The sequence below is a fragment of the Bolinopsis microptera genome, chromosome 9 (assembly GCF_026151205.1).
Source record: "Bolinopsis microptera isolate Bmic1 chromosome 9, MBARI_Bmic_1.0, whole genome shotgun sequence".
NCBI lineage: Eukaryota > Metazoa > Ctenophora > Tentaculata > Lobata > Bolinopsidae > Bolinopsis > Bolinopsis microptera.
In genome coordinates, this window is record NC_087080.1 from 17,135,884 (window position 1) to 17,157,822 (window position 21,939).

Sequence of the window (21,939 nt, forward strand, 5' to 3'; positions counted from 1 at the left end):
ATCAGTTAGTGATCAGTTAGTGACTAGTTAGTGATCAGTTAGTGATCAGTTAGTGATCAGTTAGTGATCAGTTAGTGATCAGTTAGTGATCAGTTAGTGACTAGTTAGTGATCAGTTAGTGATCAGTTAGTGACTAGTTAGTGATCAGTTAGTGACTAGTTAGTGACTAGTTAGTGATCAGTTAGTGACTAGTTAGTGATCAGTTAGTGACTAGTTAGTGATCAGTTAGTGATCAGTTAGTGACTAGTTAGTGACTAGTTAGTGACTAGTTAGTGATCAGTTAGTGACTAGTTAGTGACTAGTTAGTGATCAGTTTGTGACTAGTTAGTGATCAGTTAGTGACTAGTTAGTGATCAGTTAGTGATCAGTTAGTGATCAGTTAGTGATCAGTTAGTGACTAGTTAGTGATCAGTTAGTGATCAGTTAGTGATCAGTTAGTGACTAGTTAGTGATCAGTTAGTGATCAGTTAGTGACTAGTTAGTGATCAGTTAGTGACTAGTTAGTGACTAGTTAGTGATCAGTTAGTGATCAGTTAGTGATCAGTTAGTGACTAGTTAGTGATCAGTTAGTGACTAGTTAGTGATAAGTTAGTGATCAGTTAGTGACTAGTTAGTGATCAGTTAGTGACTAGTTAGTGATCAGTTAGTGACTAGTTAGTGATCAGTTAGTGACTAGTTAGTGATCAGTTAGTGATCAGTTAGTGATCAGTTAGTGATCAGTTAGTGATCAGTTAGTGACTAGTTAGTGATCAGTTAGTGATCAGTTAGTGATCAGTTAGTGACTAGTTAGTGACTAGTTAGTGATCAGTTAGTGACTAGTTAGTGATCAGTTAGTGATCAGTTAGTGATCAGTTAGTGATCAGTTAGTGATCAGTTAGTGACTAGTTAGTGACCAGTTAGTGATCAGTTAGTGATCAGTTAGTGATCAGTTAGTGACTAGTTAGTGACTAGTTAGTGATCAGTTAGTGATCAGTTAGTGATCAGTTAGTGACTAGTTAGTGACTAGTTAGTGATCAGTTAGTGATCAGTTAGTGATCAGTTAGTGATCAGTTAGTGATCAGTTAGTGATCAGTTAGTGATCAGTTAGTGATCAGTTAGTGATCAGTTAGTGATCAGTTAGTGATCAGTTAGTGATCAGTTAGTGATCAGTTAGTGATCAGTTAGTGATCAGTTAGTGATCAGTTAGTGATAAGTGACTAACATAAAGAGTAGACTGTCTTGAAGTTAGCTATTATTAAACGCATAAGTCGGATAACTAGGAGCATAAGTCCCACCTCCCTGGACCTCATTCCCTTCTCCCTCAGTCTCCTACATCGCCGCCCCACCGAACATCACTTCTTCATAGCTGGGTAGTGGTGGTGCACTTATGCCTGGTGGTGGTGCACTAATGTCTCGTGGTGGTTCACTAATGTCTGGTGGTGGTGCACTAATGTCTGGTGGTGGTGCACTTATGTCTGGTGGTGGTGCACTAATGTCTGGCGGTGGTGCACCTATGGCTGGAGGCGGTGCATTATGATTAATGTCTGGAGGCGGTGAACTAATGTCTGGTGGTGGTGCACTAATGTCTGGTGGTGGTGCACTAATGTCTGGTGGTGGTGCACTTATGGCTGGAGGCGGTGCGTTTGCGTCCGGCTGGTATTGGAGGTTGATGTGTTGCACCTGTTCATGTTGACGAAGTGGGATTGTACCGATGGTGATGTTCAACGGAACGTCCAGATGATACCCAAACCATAAGGGATGCACACTGAGCACCACAGTGTACATTATATCTATGATGTTACAGTAGATGAGGCGGGAGGGCGGGAGGGGTGGTAGGAGGAGCCCGACATTACTCCACGTGAAACTGGCACCCGGTGCAATCATTCCCCTCGTGCGGGTCAATATTGTCTTGTTTACGGTCTGCTTCTACCACACGATGATGTGAAAATATTGCGCTCAATCAGCTTTATCTTTGATCTGGCCATGACCTTGTTGCTAAGATTCTCTATACTAGCGGAAAAGGATATGGTCTCCCCACCCACCCACCCCCGCTTGGGGAGGGATAGTGTAGCGCTGAGTGAAGCAGTTTCGCAGCAGAAAGATCCAAACTTCTTACTCCTACGGTTGGTCATCGGCGATGTTGCACCTGAAATAATGTGATCTGGTGGATTTGTGTAGTGTTATTGTAGAGTCTCATGATTTGATAGTTCTTTCATTCAAATTTCTGATTGTTTCTGAATAGACTCAGTGAAGACAGATTCTAATGGAAATAAATAGCTGAATAACGTATCGACATTTCTACGTCATACTCATATTCTGAAATAGTATTAATTCAATTATAACGATCAATATTCACATTAAAAATTTGACGACGAAATTTATTTAAAACAAAATTTATAACTGTAAAATAGTAGACAGCAGAGGTGTCCATCATAGACAGCAGAGGTGTCCATCAATTTCTTTTATCTCTTTTAATCGTTTTATCTCCTGTACACGTCACGCTATTCGTTAATTTTCAGATGAGCCATATTTGCTAAATTTTGTCAGTTTTATGTTCGTATTTGCTCTGATTTCGTTAAAAACTATTTTACAGTGGATAACTATTTTACAGTTATAAATTTTGTTTGAGATAAATTTCTTCGTCAAATTTTTAATGTGAATATTGATCACTCACTGTCATCCTGGTTGAGGTTGACCGATGACATAACTGTGACACCAAGAAAAATGTACATTATACTATGTACATTTCTTCTAATTTTAACAGTCAAGTTATACTGGACCCTCCCTGTGGGTATGTGTTGTAAGTTTCAATCTGTGTCGCTGTGTGTAATCGAGTTTCAAGTTAAATCTCAAAATTACAAACGATATGCAATTATAAATCATCATTATGTCAATTGTTCAATTTAGACTTTGGATTTAGACTTGATGCAAATTTAGACAGTTAGACTTGATGCAAATTTAAGCTATAAAAGTCTGATAGCATATGTTCCGTTTGATTTGACCAATCTAATGCCTTCCATTGCTTTATAATATTGAGATATTATTGGAGCCGTCAACTTGGTGGGCTTCATAGTATAGAGGAAGTCGTTAAGAGAGAGGAGAATGCACTCACCACCTACGTGGTGAAGAGTAGAGAGCCGGAACTGATTTCTCTGAAGGACTACTTTGTCAAAGACAAGATACTCTTGGGTGAAGAGATAGAGAAAGAAAATAACCGAACACAACGCGAGGAAATACGCAAGGAGAAGTGGACAGCTAATATCAATAGCAATTGTTGCAAATTTTAGAATTTGCATATCATGAAGATCATCTGCCTGTATCCATACTACTTAATATAACATTAGTAACAGTTTAATTGCAAGATGATTTCATCGATATTATTTACGAGATATGGATCTTTAAAAAGCACAACAATTACAAGTTAAGACTCCTAAAATAGCTTATCAAATATTTATTCGTTATTGATGTAGCCTGTATTTATGATATGTTTAGAAGTTATAAATTTAAATTAAAGGGAGATTTGCAGGTGAATGATATAGTCGCAGACCGAGCTCTGCAACAATTAAAGTAGTATGTAAAACGGTATCAATTGTGTGGACAGTAACCATCTAGATCTTACTATATATAAAGCGAGACGATATATATGGAGGGTTCCGTACCATTTTACTGACACCACGGCATCAACTTTAACGCGACTTTCCGCAAAAACCGTAAAAGATATGGACACGTTCATTTGAGTTTGAGGATATTGGTAAATATAAGTGACCCTATTAAAAGGCACAGTGTAGTTGACTTTGTCACACTATGAAATTACTTAAACCCTTGATGGTTAGGATAATCGTCTCATCCTCTAGGCTAACTTTGTCACATAGCGATATCTTAATCAGGTGATAAGTTATCGCTTAAATACGGCCGGCACGGAAATGGTTACATTGTCACACTATAAACATGTGACGGAGTAAATATGGACCCCTTGCTGCCGTTTTTGACCAAATTTTTGAGTGTCCAGTTGATTGGATGGGTACATATAACTATTACCTACATATTTGACGACTTTTTTCGTTAGATGGTGCATTCAGGTTTACTCTGTCACATATTAAAGAAAATATGTGATGAATGTTTAGGGCACCCTGATAAGCAATGCTGAGTAGTGTAGGTTTATTTGATGGCCTGGAAGTGCTGGGAATTGTTATTATATCATATAGTCGTAAGGAATTAAAACACAGAAGGCACAACCAAGCTTACTTTGTCACATAATCTTGATGATATCTGAACATGTGTGAAATTGAACAAATAATGATATACCAGCTTAAACCCCTTATATTATACGTATTATGGATCAAACAACACTGCTAGTACCATGCACCAGTCACATGAATCATTATCAGGTGGTAATATGTTAACAGCGTCACAATTAAACTACCGCTACACGGTCAAAAATTGGGTAATTTCGTCACAAAAAATTATTATAACTCTGTTAGCTCCTTGCTGGCAAAATAACTAGTTTATCGAAATTTTTTTGATGATAAAGTTACATAGTATTCTAATAGAGGTATAGTTCTTCAAAATAGAGGCAAGACATGTTTACTTTGTCACATCAGTTATTATAAGAGTTAGGTAATCGTCATCAGATTAAAAGATATTTTTCGTAGTTTGGATCGATTAATATTTTAATATACCTGTAATAAATCCTATGCCAATTTTAACACACTATCTTGATACTGTTGGGGCAGGGAAAGTTAATTTTGTCACATTTTCAATGTCTTTGACGAATTAATCTAAATTTTTTAAATTGAGCTCTTATGTTCCGAACAATATTCTTCCAATCGTTTCTGAAAGAATGTTGAATTCTAATAGAGTTATAGATCTTCAAAATAGGGGCAAGACATGTTACTTTGTCACATCAGTTATTATAAGAGTTAGGTAATCGTCATCACATTAACATATATTTTTTTGTAGTTTGGATTGATTTATATAGGTAATAAAGCAGCCTATGCTAATTTTTACACACTACCTTACAAGACATTTTTATAACGTACGAAATGCGACGGTTTTCCCGAAATTTCGCCATATTTTCGGACCGCCAAAATTTCGGTCGTCGTAATAGAATCCGTCGCATTATTTTTAGCTTATTCCAATAATTGTGGCTTCATCGATTCATTTTGTTCTTGAAAAGTTAGTGATATGATGGTGGGACAAATAAAGACACAATATTCCATGATGAATTTAATGTCAAGTAATACGTTTTAAATTTACAATAAATTACATTTATGTGCTAACATAAACGTCTTATAACTATAAGAGACTAAGTCAAGATAAACAATTTAATACCAAACTCAATAAGTGAAACTGAAAGAGTCGAGCCGGACCCCTTAGAGGAAGATGAAGAAATCGATTTATAAGTTTCATTTTGTTTCAACATGATTTTACCGATTTTTAGAAAAGTTTGAATTTCCTTTAGCTTTGTGTCAGAAAACAAAATGATGAAAAATACCCTTATTTTCTGTAACGTCCGAAATGTGACGGTTTTTGTTCAATTTCGCCATATTTTCGGACCGCCAAAATTTCGGTCGTCGCAAATTGGTCCGCCACAAAAATGTCTTGTAAGGTATCTTTTTGGGGCATGAAAAGTTAATTTTGTCACATTTTTAGTGACTTTGACAAATTTAACCTAAAATTGTTAAACTTAAGCTCTGATGTTCTGGAAAATATTCTAATAGAGGTGTAGAATATGGATCTTCAAAATAGGGGCAAGACATGTTTACTTCGTCACATCAGTTATTATAAGAGTTATTATAAGAGACTATTTCATTCTATAATCATTGTTTTTAATCTATTAACGATTTCGTATAATTTTTTGTGACAATGTAAACATCAACTGATCTTAACTTGCATCAACTACATTGTCATCATATAAAATGTTCCCGCCTTTCAAACCAAAATCAGATATAAATAATTCGCCCAAAATTTTAAATTCCATATATTGTGACAGAATTAACCTCATTTCCCAATAACCGAGTGCCTGTATTAGTTAACTATTCAAAACAACATATTTTAGGGCTATGATTGGTAGATCAACCATCAGATAATGAGTTGAAAAGGTTTTTAGGACACCTCACAATAGAATAGAGGTATGGTATCATGAGTGTGACAAAGTTACCCAAATATTGCCTTGTAACCGTTCGATCCGTGCCCATTAACCAATGTTGTATCATAATTGTTAGATTGACCTAATTTACTATATTTCAGACCAAGGAATGATAATTAGACAACTGCAGTTAACTAACTCACACAAAATGTGACAATTGAAACATTATAGTGCCTAACAACAATAGATTTTCTTTCTGAGCGGTGCATATGGGAGTATGGGTTACGTGGCTAATGTTCAGAACTTCTGAACGTGCTAGGTTAATAGATGTCAAAATTAAGCCACTATAGCTATCGTCAAAAACGCTATTATTTTTGTTTACCAATATCCTCAAACTCAAATGAACGTGTCCATATACAATTGAAACGTTTTTGACTGGGTCAAATGCTTTAATGGCCTCCAAATCAGCATGAAAAAATAAAAAATAGGCCAAGAAATAGGAGTTTTAGACCCCAAAATTTGGACCCCCAAGTGGTGTCAAAAACGCAAATTAAATAGGTAATAATTATTATAGTCTCTTGAGTCTTGACACCATTTTAGGGTTATACGGGTTCCTGCTAGTAATGATAACGACTGTCCATCATAATGCCAGATATCTCCACTGATTATGACTAATTATCATGATAATAATAGATAACTCTAATTGCAGTAAATATGTAATATGTATAACCCTAGGTCACGAACAACACCCTGGAAGCAAATCACCCACTTACCATGCTTTCCAGTGAAAGTGGCGGGTATGTTCGTGGGAAGAGTTATAGAGAAGGGCAAGTTGTGACGTCCAGCCGGAAGCTTGATCTCCTCCCTGCCGTCCCCGATGAGATGCGCTTTTATGTTAAGGTAGGTCTTAGAGTTTTTATAGCGAACAGTGCGCCTATCGTCTCCTTTCCCCTCTTTCGCTTTCCAAGCAACCTATAGAAGATATGTAGTAAAATAGGATTAGGGTCAATTTAGTAGGGTCAAGGGTTAAGTTAGGTTTTTAGTACAGTTTATATTATAGTTTAATAGTTAGTTCTTATAGTCCATAATTAGAGTAAAGTAATTTCGTAGGTTTTATATTGCAGCATCTTTTAGAATCCTTTTAGTGCTAGGTTACATTCATTTACATTTCTTATCTTTAAATTTTAGTTTTACGTGTAAGTAAGAGCACGCGGAAGTTGTACTCATGCGTGACTTATATTCACGCGTGAGTGCAGCCTTTTTAAGGGCCTACTTGTTCAGTGCGGGCGTCTAGTCTGTGTCACGTCCCCCTTTTGGAGAGTTTTTAAGATTATCACAAAGTACAATACGTTTATTTACCGAATTATCCAAAGACTTTTTTCTATTCTATTTAGACATTTTTAGTGAGACACACTTCTCACCTTTATAAGTTTACTGTTGAAGTTTAGTAAGGCACACTCCTTACTGTTGTATCGGACACACTTCTGATACAACTAAATTGTAGAGACACACTTCTCTCCTTTACTGTTACGTATTTATTGTTGAAGTTTAGTAAGGCACACTCCTTACTGTTGTATCGGACACACTTCTGATACAACCAAATTGTAGAAACACACTTCTCTCCTTTATTGTTACGTATTTATTGTTGAAGTTTAGTAAGGCACACTCCTTACTGTTGTATCGGACACACTTCTGATACAACTAAATTGTTGAGACACACTTCTCTCCTTTTCTGTTATTGATATTGGGACATACTTCCCGATCGTTTGATACTAGTGAGTGTAGATTGACATAAGTTAGGAACGCCCACGTTCTCGCCACGTAAGACCACCTATAGTATAATACCTCGTTTACAACAGATACCCTGAGTTAAATAACTGTGGGGTGTGGTGGGGTGGGGTGTGTGGGGTGGGGTGGGGTTGGAAGAGGGGGTGGGGTTGGAAGAGTTGAGTAATCCACAGTGAGAACGAGGTAACTACAATGAAAACTTGTTTATCCTGTAATAAATGGCATAAAATTGAAATCGTTGTTTAACTGAATAAATAATTCATATAGACTGAATGAATAATTTATATAGACTGAATGAATAATTTATATTGGAGACTAGACTAGGGACCATATCAATCTTCACATAGTAGCAACAAGTAAGCAAGCCAATCACTCGCTTCACTGGATGATCACTATTATAATTGACTATACAGTGTACAAGAAGGAAGTAAAATGGGGACCCCTGACCCAGCAAAGTCCCCTATCATTGGTCCACTCCCGATCACGAGCACGTTACTGTGCGCATATAGACGATTTACACATGTATTTTGATAGCTCCTGCTAAACTAACTTTTCTTATTAATTAATAAATCTTAAAATTACCTATTACCAAGGTTTGATGCCTATGCAGTCGAGACCTCTTATTGAGACCCGATACAATAAAAACAATATAATATAACTCAGATTATGTAATTACACTTACATTGGCGTCACCATGCATTTCCAAGGTAATGGCACGGAAGTCAAGCTCAGCTGCTAATTCGAGAAACACCTGCCCTGCTATGGTCTGTCCGGGAGAGTATACTGGCAGAGGGTTCCGGTTGTGAAGCCTGATCTCAAACTTTGTTATCGAATACTTCTTCATCTTTATATGTAACCTTCCCATCTTCAATAACAGAAATTCAGAGTCTGTTATTGATTTTAAAATTAATCTACTAGAAAAATTTAAGAAGACTAATGTTTTAGTAGACATATAAGTGTCAGTTATGGGAAAATATTATTATTATAAAACAGGATCTTACCGACAAAAATGATTCTTAAAAATACCTAATAATGCGGTATAAACTATATCCTTGAAAAAGATTTTCCCAACATCTGTTGCATGCAGCTATATCTCTAATTTCGTTCAATTCCTGCAAATTGTCCATTCGCAAATTTCTACTACTTATGTCACTTCTTAAAACCGATAACAAGTTCATTCTAGGTCTCCCCAATCTTCCAATGAATAATTTATCTGATTCAATAGCAAAAGAGAGAGCCGTTTGGGCTGGGATGTTCTCCATACTCCTGAGAATGTGTCCAAACATCTTCTCTATGGGAAGACAGAGGGTGTAAATTATATCAAGAAGAAGAAGAAGAAAGAAGTAAAATATTTGCATAAAAATCCGTGTGTTGCCAAGAGAAATGGAGTAAATATCTCTTGATTTTTTCCATTCACACTCTTTTGTAAAAAGACAGTACTAGTGAAAGGTTAAGAATGGTCATTTTTGCAGAAAAAGAGGGATTTTGGAGACTTATTAGAATTAGAATTAGAATCAAATTTACACAGCAATATAATAAAGATAGTAAAAAAATTTAGAGATGCTTCGATCTGCTGTGCAGGACATTCAAATCAGTCCAAAACTGTTAATGGAGTGCCCTTCTAAGGACTAAAAATCAAAACATACTATAGTATGTATATAAATAATAAGTTATAAGTTAATGAGTATAAGGTATGGTAAATTGGTGGGTTGAAACATTGAACTGTGGGCATGAAGGTAACCATTAAATTATTACGAAAATTACATAGATACCCACTTTAACATAACGTCAGAATTATGAACACAACAAGAAAATTGAGAATAATCTTGTGCAAGGGTAGGGACCCAGATGTCGATTCTAACCCAAATAAACTTTAAGGAGGCTTCTCATCAGTAGCCGCACCTCCTTACTCGGTTTCTGAACTGGAATTCTATGGGCTTCCAGACGGCCAGATCGAGTATTACCATCCCATCCTTCTAGAGTTCATCACAAGTAGCACCCACCTTGAAGATCTTTGACACCCAGACACACCCCATTGGCGAACAAACTTTGGATATAATCTTACAAGCTATTGTTTATTTCATTATACGATGAGACACCATTAATTACATCCTTTCAGCGCTGATATATAACAAATAATTTGAGGCGGAGAAGACAGAAGAAAACACATCGGCAAAGTCAATGGACGGCTATACAGCAACGTGGCTAGTGGCCCGCCTGCACGGAGGGGACGGAACGGTTAACAGGTATGGTTAATCAATCGTGTTCAAAAGGAAATTTGCAATCACTGTCTGAAGAATATTGGAGTAGGGCTTCCCCACTTTGAATGTTTTGTCTCGGTATTGTCGTATACTTAGTACTTACCAGAATACAAATTTAATATTTCGATTTGATATAAATTCAAAATTAGAACATTCAAATGGTAAAAAATTGTGAATGATTTTCATGGTGAATCAAGTTTCCAAATTGTAAAATTTCACCATTTTGTTTGTTTGGGGACCGGTTTTTGGTTCACCAGCTAATGTTTACAAAATCATAAGATACATAACAATATAATTTTATTCAATATAAGTGAGAATGAGAATTAAAAATTATGATGTAACCTTTATCGTTTATTCTTTTTTTTAAACCAAAAACTTTAAAAAACTTCATTCAACATTTCAAATAAAACAAACAGTTATACTCATCAACCACTTATCATACACTAAAAAGTTGTTTAAAAACGCTACAGTGTACAATTACATGCGGTACATTTTCTTTCGCAATTTTTAAACTTTCTTCAAAACATCATCAAACAGTATAAGAAAAAAAAACAGATATTTATTCCGGACCATGCCGGTAGTTCTAATGACCAATTTACAAAAATAGTTATATATAAATAATATTATAATTATTGTCACTACAACAGCTACAGTGATGATTATTTACATAGCTGACTAGTGTCTTATTATTGTGTTAATTATAACTTAGTGTGGAACCTGACAGTGACTTTATTATTATCTAAGTTAGTGATCAGTTAGTGACTAACATAAAGAGTATACTGTGTTGAAGTAATTAGCTATTATTAAATGCATAAGTCGGATAACTAGGAGCATAAGTCCCACCTCCCTGGACCTCATTCCCTTCTCCCTCAGTCCCTTACATCGCCGCCCAACCGTGCATCACTTCTTCATAGCTGGGTAGTGGTGGTGCACTAATGTCTGGTGGTGGTGCACTAATGTCTGGTGGTGGTGCACTAATGTCTGGTGGTGGTGCACTAATGTCTGGTGGTGGTGCATTAATGTCTGGAGGCGGTGCACTAATGTCTGGTGGTGGTGCATTAATGTCTGGAGGCGGTGCACTAAAATCTGGAGGCGGTGAACTAATGTCTGGCGGTGGTGCACCTATGGCTGGAGGCGGTGCATTATGATTAATGTCTGGAGGCGGTGAACTAATGTCTGGTGGTGGTGCACTAATGTCTGGTGGTGGTGCACTAATGTCTGGTGGTGGTGCACTTATGGCTGGAGGCGGTGCGTTTGCGTCCGGCTGGTATTGGAGGTTGATGTGTTGCACCTGTTCATGTTGACGAAGTGGGATTGTACCGATGGTGATGTTCACCGGAACGTTCAGATGATACCCAAACCATAAGGGATGCACACTGAGCACCACAGTGTACATTATATCTATGATGTTACAGTTGATGAGGCGGGAGGGCGGGAGGGGTGGTAGGAGGAGCCCGACATTACTCCACGTGAAACTGGCACCCGGTGCAATCCTTCCCCTCGTGCGGGTCAATATTGTCTTGTTTACGGTCTGCTTCTTACCACATGATGATGTGAAAATATTGCTCTCAATCAGCTTTATCTTTGATTTGGTCATGACCTTGTTGCTAAGATTCTCTATACTAGCGGAAAAGGAAATGCTCTCCCCACACACGAACCCCAGCTTGGGGAAGGAGAGTGAAGCGCTGAGTGGACCAGTAGTACAGCAGAGATATCCAAACTTTTTACTCCCACTAATGGTCTTCGGATGTGCTGCACCTGAAATAATTTGGTCGATCAGCAGTTATGTTTTAAGATATATTATGAGCTTTGTCGAGTAAATGTGGTGTATGAGCGTGTCAAATTTTGCAGAAATCTCAGAACTTGTTAAGGCCAGAGGGGGGAGGGTAAATGGCACTTTTCTAGTTTTCATATAATATTTGATAATAGCTGCTGGAGACGAACAAGAAGAAAAAAACCGGATCAAAATCTGACCTTGCGTTCCTGAGATATCGCGCGCTAAATTTTGAGGTTTACCTGTAATTATATGTTAAACTGGATCTTTAAACGGCTGTAACTTTTTTGACCTTTCGATTCCTTAGTTGAGAAAACCGGCCACTCCCTGATCTTGAGGTTTGGTACAGTGGTTCCTTGGACAATTATCCTTATTTATGGTGCAGCGATTTTTTTTATTTGAATCGGTTCTCGAATTATGAGGTTAACCATGTCAAAAATTCGACAAATTTAGTTGGTTAACCTCATAATTCGAGAAACGAGTCAAATAAAAAAATCGCTGCACCTAATGTCTAGATAGTTGTCCAAGGTAGTGTTGCAAGTAAGAGAGGCATACAGTTATATACTTCTTTTAATGAAAATGAATAAGAACTTCGTGAATTACTTGGTTTGGTCAGAAATGCACGTATACACAGGGGACCCGCTATCCTAGCAAAGACTCCAGAACACTTTATTGTTTTCACAGAGCTGGAGTGTAGAAATAGTCAAAGCTATTGTTTATTTCATTATACGATGAGACACCATTAATTACATCCTTTCAGCGCTGATATATAACAAATAATTTGAGGTTAAATGGCGGAGAAGACAGAAGAAAACACATCGGCAAAGTCAATGGACGGCTATACAGCAACGTGGCTAGTGGCCCGCCTGCACGGAGGGGACGGAACGGTTAACAGGTATGGTTAATCGTGTTCAAAAGGGAATTTGCAATCACTGTCTGAAGAATATTGGAGTAGGGCTTCCCCACTTTGAATGTTTTGTCTCGGTATTGTCGTATACTTAGTACTTACCAGAATACAAATTTAATATTTCGATATTTCGATTCCTTAGTTGAGAAAACCGGCCACTCCCTGATCTTGAGGTTTGGTACAGTGGTTCCTTGGACAATTATCCTTATTTATGGTGCAGCGATTTTTTTTATTTGAATCGGTTCTCGAATTATGAGGTTAACCATGTCAAAAATTCGACAAATTTAGTTGGTTAACCTCATAATTCGAGAAACGAGTCAAATAAAAAAATCGCTGCACCTAATGTCTAGATAGTTGTCCAAGGAACTAGTTGTTTAAACGATTTTACTGATAAGAGAGCAACTGTTACGGCACAAAGAAGCGCAAGCATTACTAGCAATATAAGTGTCCAAGTTACCCTCCTAGTCTCCTACACAATTTGAACTTTTTCGTCATATTTGAACTAACTATGAATTGATTGTGGGTATAAAATAAAATTTTGTTTTACTAACAAGAAATGCACCGGTTTTCTTTTGTGGATGGCCGCTCAATTTCCCGATCCGTGATGGCTTATTTTACTAAATTCAATATAACCTGGGTCAAAGGTCAGCGCTTATGTGTAATTGTATTGCGCGAACGTTTTTCTATCGCGCATTCTTAAAATCGAGTCTAAAAACCTATCTTCTCCTACAATTTTTGAGCAATCACCCTCAAAATTTCAGGATATGTTCTTAGGATCAGTTAGAGGCCCCCTTAATCACTGATCACTTCTTATTGATCTATAAGAACATTTGTTGTTTTGAGATACGAACATTTTATGTTTAATTTCAATTCTGTATTTTATGTAGGGTCGGCACTAATATCTTTAAATGGTTTAACCGTCGTATTTTTATTTAGCTGAAATAGATTTTTTAATTTATGTTTTATAATTATGTACATTTTTCTCACTCCAGCTGCAGTCTGGTAGTGTCGAGATTCATGAATGTTTTTCTAGCCTTCTTTATATCAATAAATCATATTGTTGCCTCATTGCTAAAAGAACTGGATTCTTCCAGGAAGCATCCCGTGCACAGAGCTTGGTCTACATATATATTAAATTATTAACCATTCATTCTGTATGTGCACGAAAATTTATTTCAATCAATCATTGTAGATATATTTTGGTCTTCAAGTGTAAATGTAATTGTAATACATTAATGTAAAATGTGTTTAAAAAAAAGAAAACTCACCGTACATATCCTGGTTGAGGTCGATTGTTGACACAACTGTGACATCAAGAAAAATGTACAGAGGTTTCTTTTTTCTTCTAATTTTAACAGTCAAGTCATACTGGACCCTCCCTGTGGGTATGTGTTGTAAGTTTCAATCTGTGTCGCTGTGTGTAATCGAGTTTCAAGTTAAATCTCAAAATCACAAACGATATGCAATGATAAATCATCATTATGTCAATTGTTCAATTTAGACTTTGGATTTAGACTTGATGCAAATTTAGACTCGATGCAAATTTAAGCTATAATATCGAGATATTATTGGAGCCGTGGGCTTCATAGTATAGAGGAAGTTGTAAAGAGAGAGGAGAATGCACTCACCACTTATGTGGTGAGAAGTAGAGACCCAGAACTGATTGCTCTGAAGGACTACTTTGTCAAAGACAAGAAGAGATAGAGAAAGAAACTGACCGAACACAACGCGAGGAAATACGCAAGGAGAAGTGGACAGCTAATATTAATAGCAATTGTTGCAATTTTTTGAATTTGCATATCATGAAGATCATCTGCCTGTATCCATACTACTTAATATAACATTAGTAACAGTTTGATTACAAGATGATTTCATCGATATTATTTACGAGATATGGATCTTTAAAGAGCACAACAATTACAAGTTAAGACTCCTAAAATAGCTTATCAAATATTTATTCATTATTGCTGTAGCCTGTATTTATGATATGTTTAGAAGTTATAAATTAAAATTAAAGGGAGATTTGCAGGTGAATGATATAGTCAGCTGCAACAATTATACATATCAAAGTAGTATGTAAAACGGTATCAATTGTGTGGACAGTAACCATAATGATAACGACTGTCCATCATAATGCCAGATATCTCCACTGATTATGACTAATTATCATGATAATAATAGATAACTCTAATTGCAGTAAATATGTATAACCCCAGGTCACGAAGCAAATCACCCACTTACCATGCTTTCCAGTGAAAGTGGCGGGTATGTTCGTGGGAAGAGTTATAGAGAAGGGCAAGTTGTGACGTCCAGCCGGAAGCTTGCTCTCCTCCCTGCCGTCCCCGATAAGATACAGTTCTATGTTAAGGTAGGTCTCAGAGTTTTTATAGTGAATTGTGTGGTTTCTCTCTCCTCCACTCTGCTCTGTCCAAGCAACCTACGGAAGATACCCTGAGTTAAATAACCCATGACCCAGCAAAGTCCCCTATCATTGGTACACTCCCGATCACGAGCACGTGACTGTCCGCATATAGACGATTTACACATTTAGTTTGATAGCTCCTGCTAAACTTACTTTTCGTATCAATTATATGTTTTAAATAATCCCGCTCCAGATCTAGGATATAATAATAATAATAATACATTGTTGCAGTTGTTTCTCTTGCTTTCTTCCCTTGATTTGCAAGCCCTCTTTCTAGTATAAATATTGTGTTTAGTATTTTGTATCAATATTCTTGTATTGATTGTGGTAATTTGTGTGTCAGATTTCAGTAATAGGTGTTTGCTGAATTACTGTATTATACATTCTGTGACTCTAGCGAGTTGTAGTGAGTCCCATCTCTTGCCCTCTAAGCCCTGTTTCTTGTTTATACTGTATACAACAAATCATACTTATGTAATAAACATTTTTTTGTAGTGAAGGGTTGTTTGAATCTCTATTTGCTAAGTTATATAATATACACTTGGTGATCGTTTCTCCCGTTTTTCTTCCCTTGCATTGCAAAAACAATCAATACATAATGTTATATTCATAAATAAATTCAAATTTCAATTTCAACCATATATACAGCACGCCGGGCAAGCCCTGTCTCTTGTAAAAACAACCACTTTTGTAGATACACACAGTGTCTACGCCTTTATCCTCTGGTCTCTAGGGTCAGCTGACTCCAGGCCAGATGAAAATTACCGATTGCCAAGGTTTGATGCCTAGGCGGTCGAGACCTCTTATTGAGAGGTCTTAACAATGTCACTGAAAAAGTACTTCCTTTGGAAAGAAAATAAGTCACACGGAACCAGAATGATAGACCTAACGCAGCAACATTTCAAGGATCTGGCCTATTACACTCAGGCAGACATAATGAGCTACAAAAATAAGATCTGGATTGACAGCATCGAAACAAATCTGCAATGCAGAACTGTCAGTAAGAACAAGGAGACCAAGATACTCGGTGCGATCACAAAGATCAAAAACAGTGGGCTGCTCCTAGACAAAAACAACTTCTTATTCGGGCACAATATGAGTAAAAATCTAGACAGCCAAATAATGGACTACATTCACGGCAGCTCGCCACTCTTTGCGAATATCCAAAAGGTCATGGGTGGTGGCAGTGGTGAGGCCTGTCGTTTCTGCAACAGCTTCAATGATTCTCCTGTACACCAGCTCCTATTGTGTCTGGAGGTGCAAGACACCAGTTACCTGCAACTAAAGAATAGAAGAGCTGGGTGGGGCTGACTCACATTACTATCTAGATGAAGTGTTAACAAAAATCAGCACACAAAAAGTATTCATTAGAAGAGTCGAATTCCTTTGGGTACAAAATGATGCTCTCAAGGATTTATCCAACTAAAAGATCATAAAATAATGACTCTGCAAACATCTCAGAGAAATAATACCACCGTAAAGAATAAAGAGGGGGATCCTGGACCCCGAAATCCACCACTTTTCTGTACTTTCAGAGGTACCAATGTGGCAGATAACCAGGGCTCATGCTGCCGCTGAGCTAAAGCAGTAGAGGGGATGGCGGCTTCTCTAGGATCTAACACGTCCTGAAGCAGACCAACACTATGTCCCAACGCACTGGTGTTGGGATGTCTGCCCCCGGTACCTGTCCGGGTCAATAAAGCAGTCAAGCATCATGTATGTTATGTTGAGCATTCTCAACCAACAAATGTGGGAACCCCCACGAAAGACCAAAACAGATCTAAAGAGACACTTAACAACATTGGAAAAATAGACTTCAATTTGTTTATATAATTTATAAAGCATATATTATTGCCCACGTTAAGGGGCCTGTTAATAATTTAGTAAATTATTTGCTATTTTAGATTTAATAATAATAAAAATCTTATTGAGACCCGATATAATAATAATATAATATAACTCAGATTATGTAATTACACTTACATTGGCGTCACCATGCATTTCCAAGGTAATGGCACGGAAGTCAAGCTCAGCTGCTAATTTGAGAAACACCTGCCCTGCTATGGTCTGTCCGGGAGAGTATACTGGCCGAGGGTTCCGGTTGTGAAGCCGGATCTCAAACTTTGTTATCGATTCCTTTTCCATCTTCAATAACAGAAATTCAGAGTCTGTTATTGATTTTAAAATCAAAATTTAGATGCATATTTAGATGCATATTTTTGATATATGCAATTTGTGTTGTATATATACAGGGTGGCCCAGAAGTAACTGCCCAAACGCAACCCTTTAATAACTCACGTAATCCTTCTTAGATAGAATTGCACAGAAATTTCAGAGATTATAGATATGGGTCAAACTTAGATTTCCTAAAAGTTTCGTCAAATTTAATTAATTACAGTGGGTGTGGCATGCGACTCCCTCTTTTTCGCTATTGTCACCATAACATAAAGTGATAACGCTTTCAGCTAGGAACTTTAAAGTTTCTAGACATATTTGATCTGATATTATTATTATAACCAACATTGCTTATATTCTGCCTTGTAAACAAAGAGCAAATCTTCTTAATGCCTTCTTCCTGTCCTAAAACTAAAACTTCATCCTATTAAAGTAAAGGCCTGTTGTTACCACAAGCTATTATACCGTCCCTCTCAAAAACATGCCTCAGCCTCCATCATAAACAATTTTAGTTTTCAGTCCTTCTAGTTTCCAAAAATCTACCGAGCTAGTGTTCTGGTGTGCACAAAAGCCCCTAAGCCCGTGCATTCCTTGCCCCCGCTAGCTGCCAGTCCTTGACAAACTTCCAATAGCAAAGATCAACTAGTCATTTACAAATTGAGCACTATACAATTTTAATTGTTTTAAATATTGACTTTGTAAAATGAGCTAAAACATTGATTTATTAGTTTCATTAGTTTCATTGATAATTGAATTGCTTTCCCAAAATTTCAAGTTGGTTTTTCACAATTTAACCGAGTTATGGCTCTTTTAAGATATTGCTGATACTTGATCTTGGCACTTAAGCAGTGATTTCGTCACCCAATCAGTAATCTCATCGAAAGCTATTTGCTAGCGAGCAACAATGAGCTTCATTATGCGGTAACGAGTATGTTCAATGTTGGTGGATGAGGAGCTGATCACTATGATTGAATAGTGACGTTCCTTAGAACCAATTTGAAATTTTAAGGAAAATGCTTTAATATTGAATATCAAACCAAATATGTTTAGAAAATTTAAAGTTTTTAGCTAAAAAGCGTAATCACTTTATGGTGGCAGTAGCGAAAAAGGGATTGGCGCGCCACACCCAATGTAATTTATTAAATTTGACGAATCTTTCAGGAAATCCAAGTTTAACATGACCCATATATTTTAATTTTTGAAATTTCTTTGCTTTGCAATTCTAAAAATATTTGCGTGAGGTATTAAAGGGTTGCGTGTTCATATAGCCGTACCATGTGTATACACGTACGGCGGTCGCGCGCTACTAACGCTCTGGTTAGAGCAAGGTTGCGTGTGCAGTGTGAAAAGTTTCTTTTGGGACACATTGTATTTTAAATGTAATAGATTTGATTTTGTTTCATATGATCTAATGCGCGGCTTCTACCATTAAGTACGTTTACGATGCACAGGGGGGCTAAAACATAAAATCAGGTTTTCAATAAAACGGTGCCTTTTGTAGTTGAACTTCGCCAACAGTTGCGTTCGTCCAATGAAATCGCTGAATTTTGCAAGTCATTATGAATAACCGAATTACATACAATCATACATTCATAAGCGGAGCTTGGCTTACATTTGATACATGTTTCGAATCGGCGGCGCGCTTCAGCAAAATATTTTTTGGTGGTTTCAGCTTCAGATTGTTATTGATATGTTAGCTTAAACAGCTGTTTGTGCGGTCTTTTTCGTTTTCAATACACCCTTTAGACATTCATGGCACACTTGGCTTTCAGTTCTGGTTGCTAAGTAGTCCTCTTCCTATTAATCTAGAAAATAGGTGAATAGTTTCTTGCCGTTTATATGCCATCCATAATGAGTACATTTATTACAGTGTATTAGACCATTGGATGTATACGTCTGTTCTTGTTGTGTGTTAAAAATTTACGGTAAAGGTTCCCTTTCATTTTCTTACTTTCTAAAATTCTGGAGATGGCTTATGGATTGTAAATCACTAGGCCACCTTAATTGTTTAATTGGACAGAAGTGATCATAGTAGTGTCAATATGTTCGTTTTTAACCATAAACTGCTCATTCAGACTAGTTGAATTCTTTTTATTGGTCTATAATCACAGGTTCAAAATTCTTTAAGGAGCAGTAACATTCATTTTGCTATGTGTATTCGCTTATTGTAACTTCTTGAATTTTGGGGCCTTATGCACTTTGAAATCGACAATGTATTACGATGATGGTTCTCCTATTACAATCATCAAGGACTTTGCATGTCAAGTAAACTTGGAGTAAATGTTTGTTATGACAACATGATTGTGGTCTTTGTGATACTGTTTCCTAGTTTAGCAATGCGGGTAAATATCCTGACTACTTGTACATTCCAAACATTTCATTGTAATGTCTAATTTCTTATAGTTCATACTGCTGATCGTTTTTTTGGTTACATTTTACATCACCCAGCAAATAACATTCTTACTTCCTTTAAATCATCATGCATCTGTATATAATCTAAATATTTGTCAAGAGACTAAACAACTTTCAGATCTGTAGAAACAGCAGATGAAATATTGCAATCTGTAAGATGGATCCAAATAGCCTCGATTTGGTCATATTGGCAAAAATAAGTTTAGTTGAATCATTTTAAACTTTATGTGCTCACTGATGAGAATGCCACATCCCATGACCCATTGTCGTTCATACGCTCGCACGCCAGAGACCTTATACGAGCAGAGCGGATAAAAGTAAAATTCCAGATGGAAGACGGTGAGTCGCGTATACTTTTCTTTGGGGGGTGGGGATCAATTCGTCCTCAGTAGACTTAGATTTGTTTCATTCAAGTCGAATTAAAACATCTAATTTCTCTTTCTGATTAGATTCGCGAGTGTCATGGATGATGAAGTGTTTTCTAAGACACTGCTGTGCTCGTGAGATGTGCTGTCTGTTTAATGTATATAGCAGTACCCTGATACTCTCGGCATGGACACCGGAGAACCCTATCCCCTGCTCAAGCTTTTTGGATGGTATGAAACTGTGATTTTACTAATGCACGGGATAAAGCAAGTACTGCTGTGAGAGCATGAAATTTTTTCCAATTTAGCTGCTATAACTTGTTCCAGTGATTACCAATATTATTATTATTGTTTAAAATCTGCACATAGAGATGTAGTGCAAATATGTATGAGATCCATCTAACAAAACTATTCTATAACTTCAATAACATGAGGAACAATGTGTAATTATCCCTTCCCTAGGAATCTAGATGAAATAAATGTAACAATCTTTCTGAAATTCAAACTTGTTTGGGCCCATACTTCAGAAATTTAGCAGTCGAATAACACGCTTTGTATGACACGGTGGACAGTTATCAGATATTTTTGCAGATGCGTCTTCTGGGCAACAATAAAATCTTTCCGGAATCCAATTCTATTATAGTTAAATAAATTATGGGTGCTAATGTAATTTAATACAAGAACTCTTTGCTACACATATCCTTAATAACCTTAATTCAGCTCTGGCCACTAATCATTGCGGCCTTTTGTAGCACTGGGGAAGAACATTGAGAACTTTATTGTACGCCCAAAATTTTAAATTCCATATATTGTGACAGAATTAACCTCATTTCCCAATAACCGAGTGCCTGTATTAGTTAACTATTCAAAACAACATATTTTAGGGCTATGATTGGTAGATCAACCATCAGATAATGAGTTGAAAAGGTTTTTAGGACACCTCACAATAGAATAGAGGTATGGTATCATGAGTGTGACAAAGTTACCCAAATATTGCCTTGTAACCGTTCGATCCGTGCCCATTAACCAATGTTGTATCATAATTGTTAGATTGACCTAATTTACTATATTTCAGACCAAGGAATGATAATTAGACAACTGCAGTTAACTAACTCACACAAAATGTGACAATTGAAACATTATAGTGCCTAACAACAATAGATTTTCTTTCTGAGCGGTGCATATGGGAGTATGGGTTACGTGGCTAATGTTCAGAACTTCTGAACGTGCTAGGTTAATAGATGTCAAAATTAAGCCACTATAGCTATCGTCAAAAACGCTATTATTTTTGTTTACCAATATCCTCAAACTCAAATGAACGTGTCCATATACAATTGAAACGTTTTTGACTGGGTCAAATGCTTTAATGGCCTCCAAATCAGCATGAAAAAATAAAAAATAGGCCAAGAAATAGGAGTTTTAGACCCCAAAATTTGGACCCCCAAGTGGTGTCAAAAACGCAAATTAAATAGGTAATAATTATTATAGTCTCTTGAGTCTTGACACCATTTTAGGGTTATACGGGTTCCTGCTAGTAATGATAACGACTGTCCATCATAATGCCAGATATCTCCACTGATTATGACTAATTATCATGATAATAATAGATAACTCTAATTGCAGTAAATATGTAATATGTATAACCCTAGGTCACGAACAACACCCTGGAAGCAAATCACCCACTTACCATGCTTTCCAGTGAAAGTGGCGGGTATGTTCGTGGGAAGAGTTATAGAGAAGGGCAAGTTGTGACGTCCAGCCGGAAGCT

The 21,939-nt window shown here is 36.9% G+C and overlaps 1 protein-coding gene across 1 annotated transcript; it reads right to left on the minus strand.

The window, feature by feature from the left end:
* Positions 1-10,993: 10,993 nt before the first annotated feature.
* LOC134821454 (arrestin domain-containing protein 3-like) lies at positions 10,994-17,383 on the minus strand. The gene is made up of 4 exons (XM_063832197.1): positions 17,203-17,383; positions 15,039-15,234; positions 14,066-14,176; positions 10,994-11,874 (listed from the first exon to the last, which is right to left on the minus strand). The coding sequence occupies exons 1-4, from the start codon at positions 17,362-17,364 to the stop codon at positions 10,994-10,996; spliced, it is 1,350 nt and encodes a 449-aa protein (XP_063688267.1). The 5' UTR covers positions 17,365-17,383.
* Positions 17,384-21,939: the final 4,556 nt, after the last annotated feature.

Coding starts and splice junctions, on each gene's coding strand:
- LOC134821454 (XM_063832197.1), bottom strand. CDS start 17,364: ATGGAAAAGGAATCGATAACAAAGTTTGAGATCCGGCTTCACAACCGG. Junction 15,235..17,202: donor AAATGCATGGTGACGCCAAT/GTAAGTGTAATT, acceptor TATCTTCCGTAG/GTTGCTTGGACAGAGCAGAG. Junction 11,875..14,065: donor CCTCAACCAGGATATGTACG/GTGAGTTTTCTT, acceptor AAATTATTTCAG/GTGCAGCACATCCGAAGACC.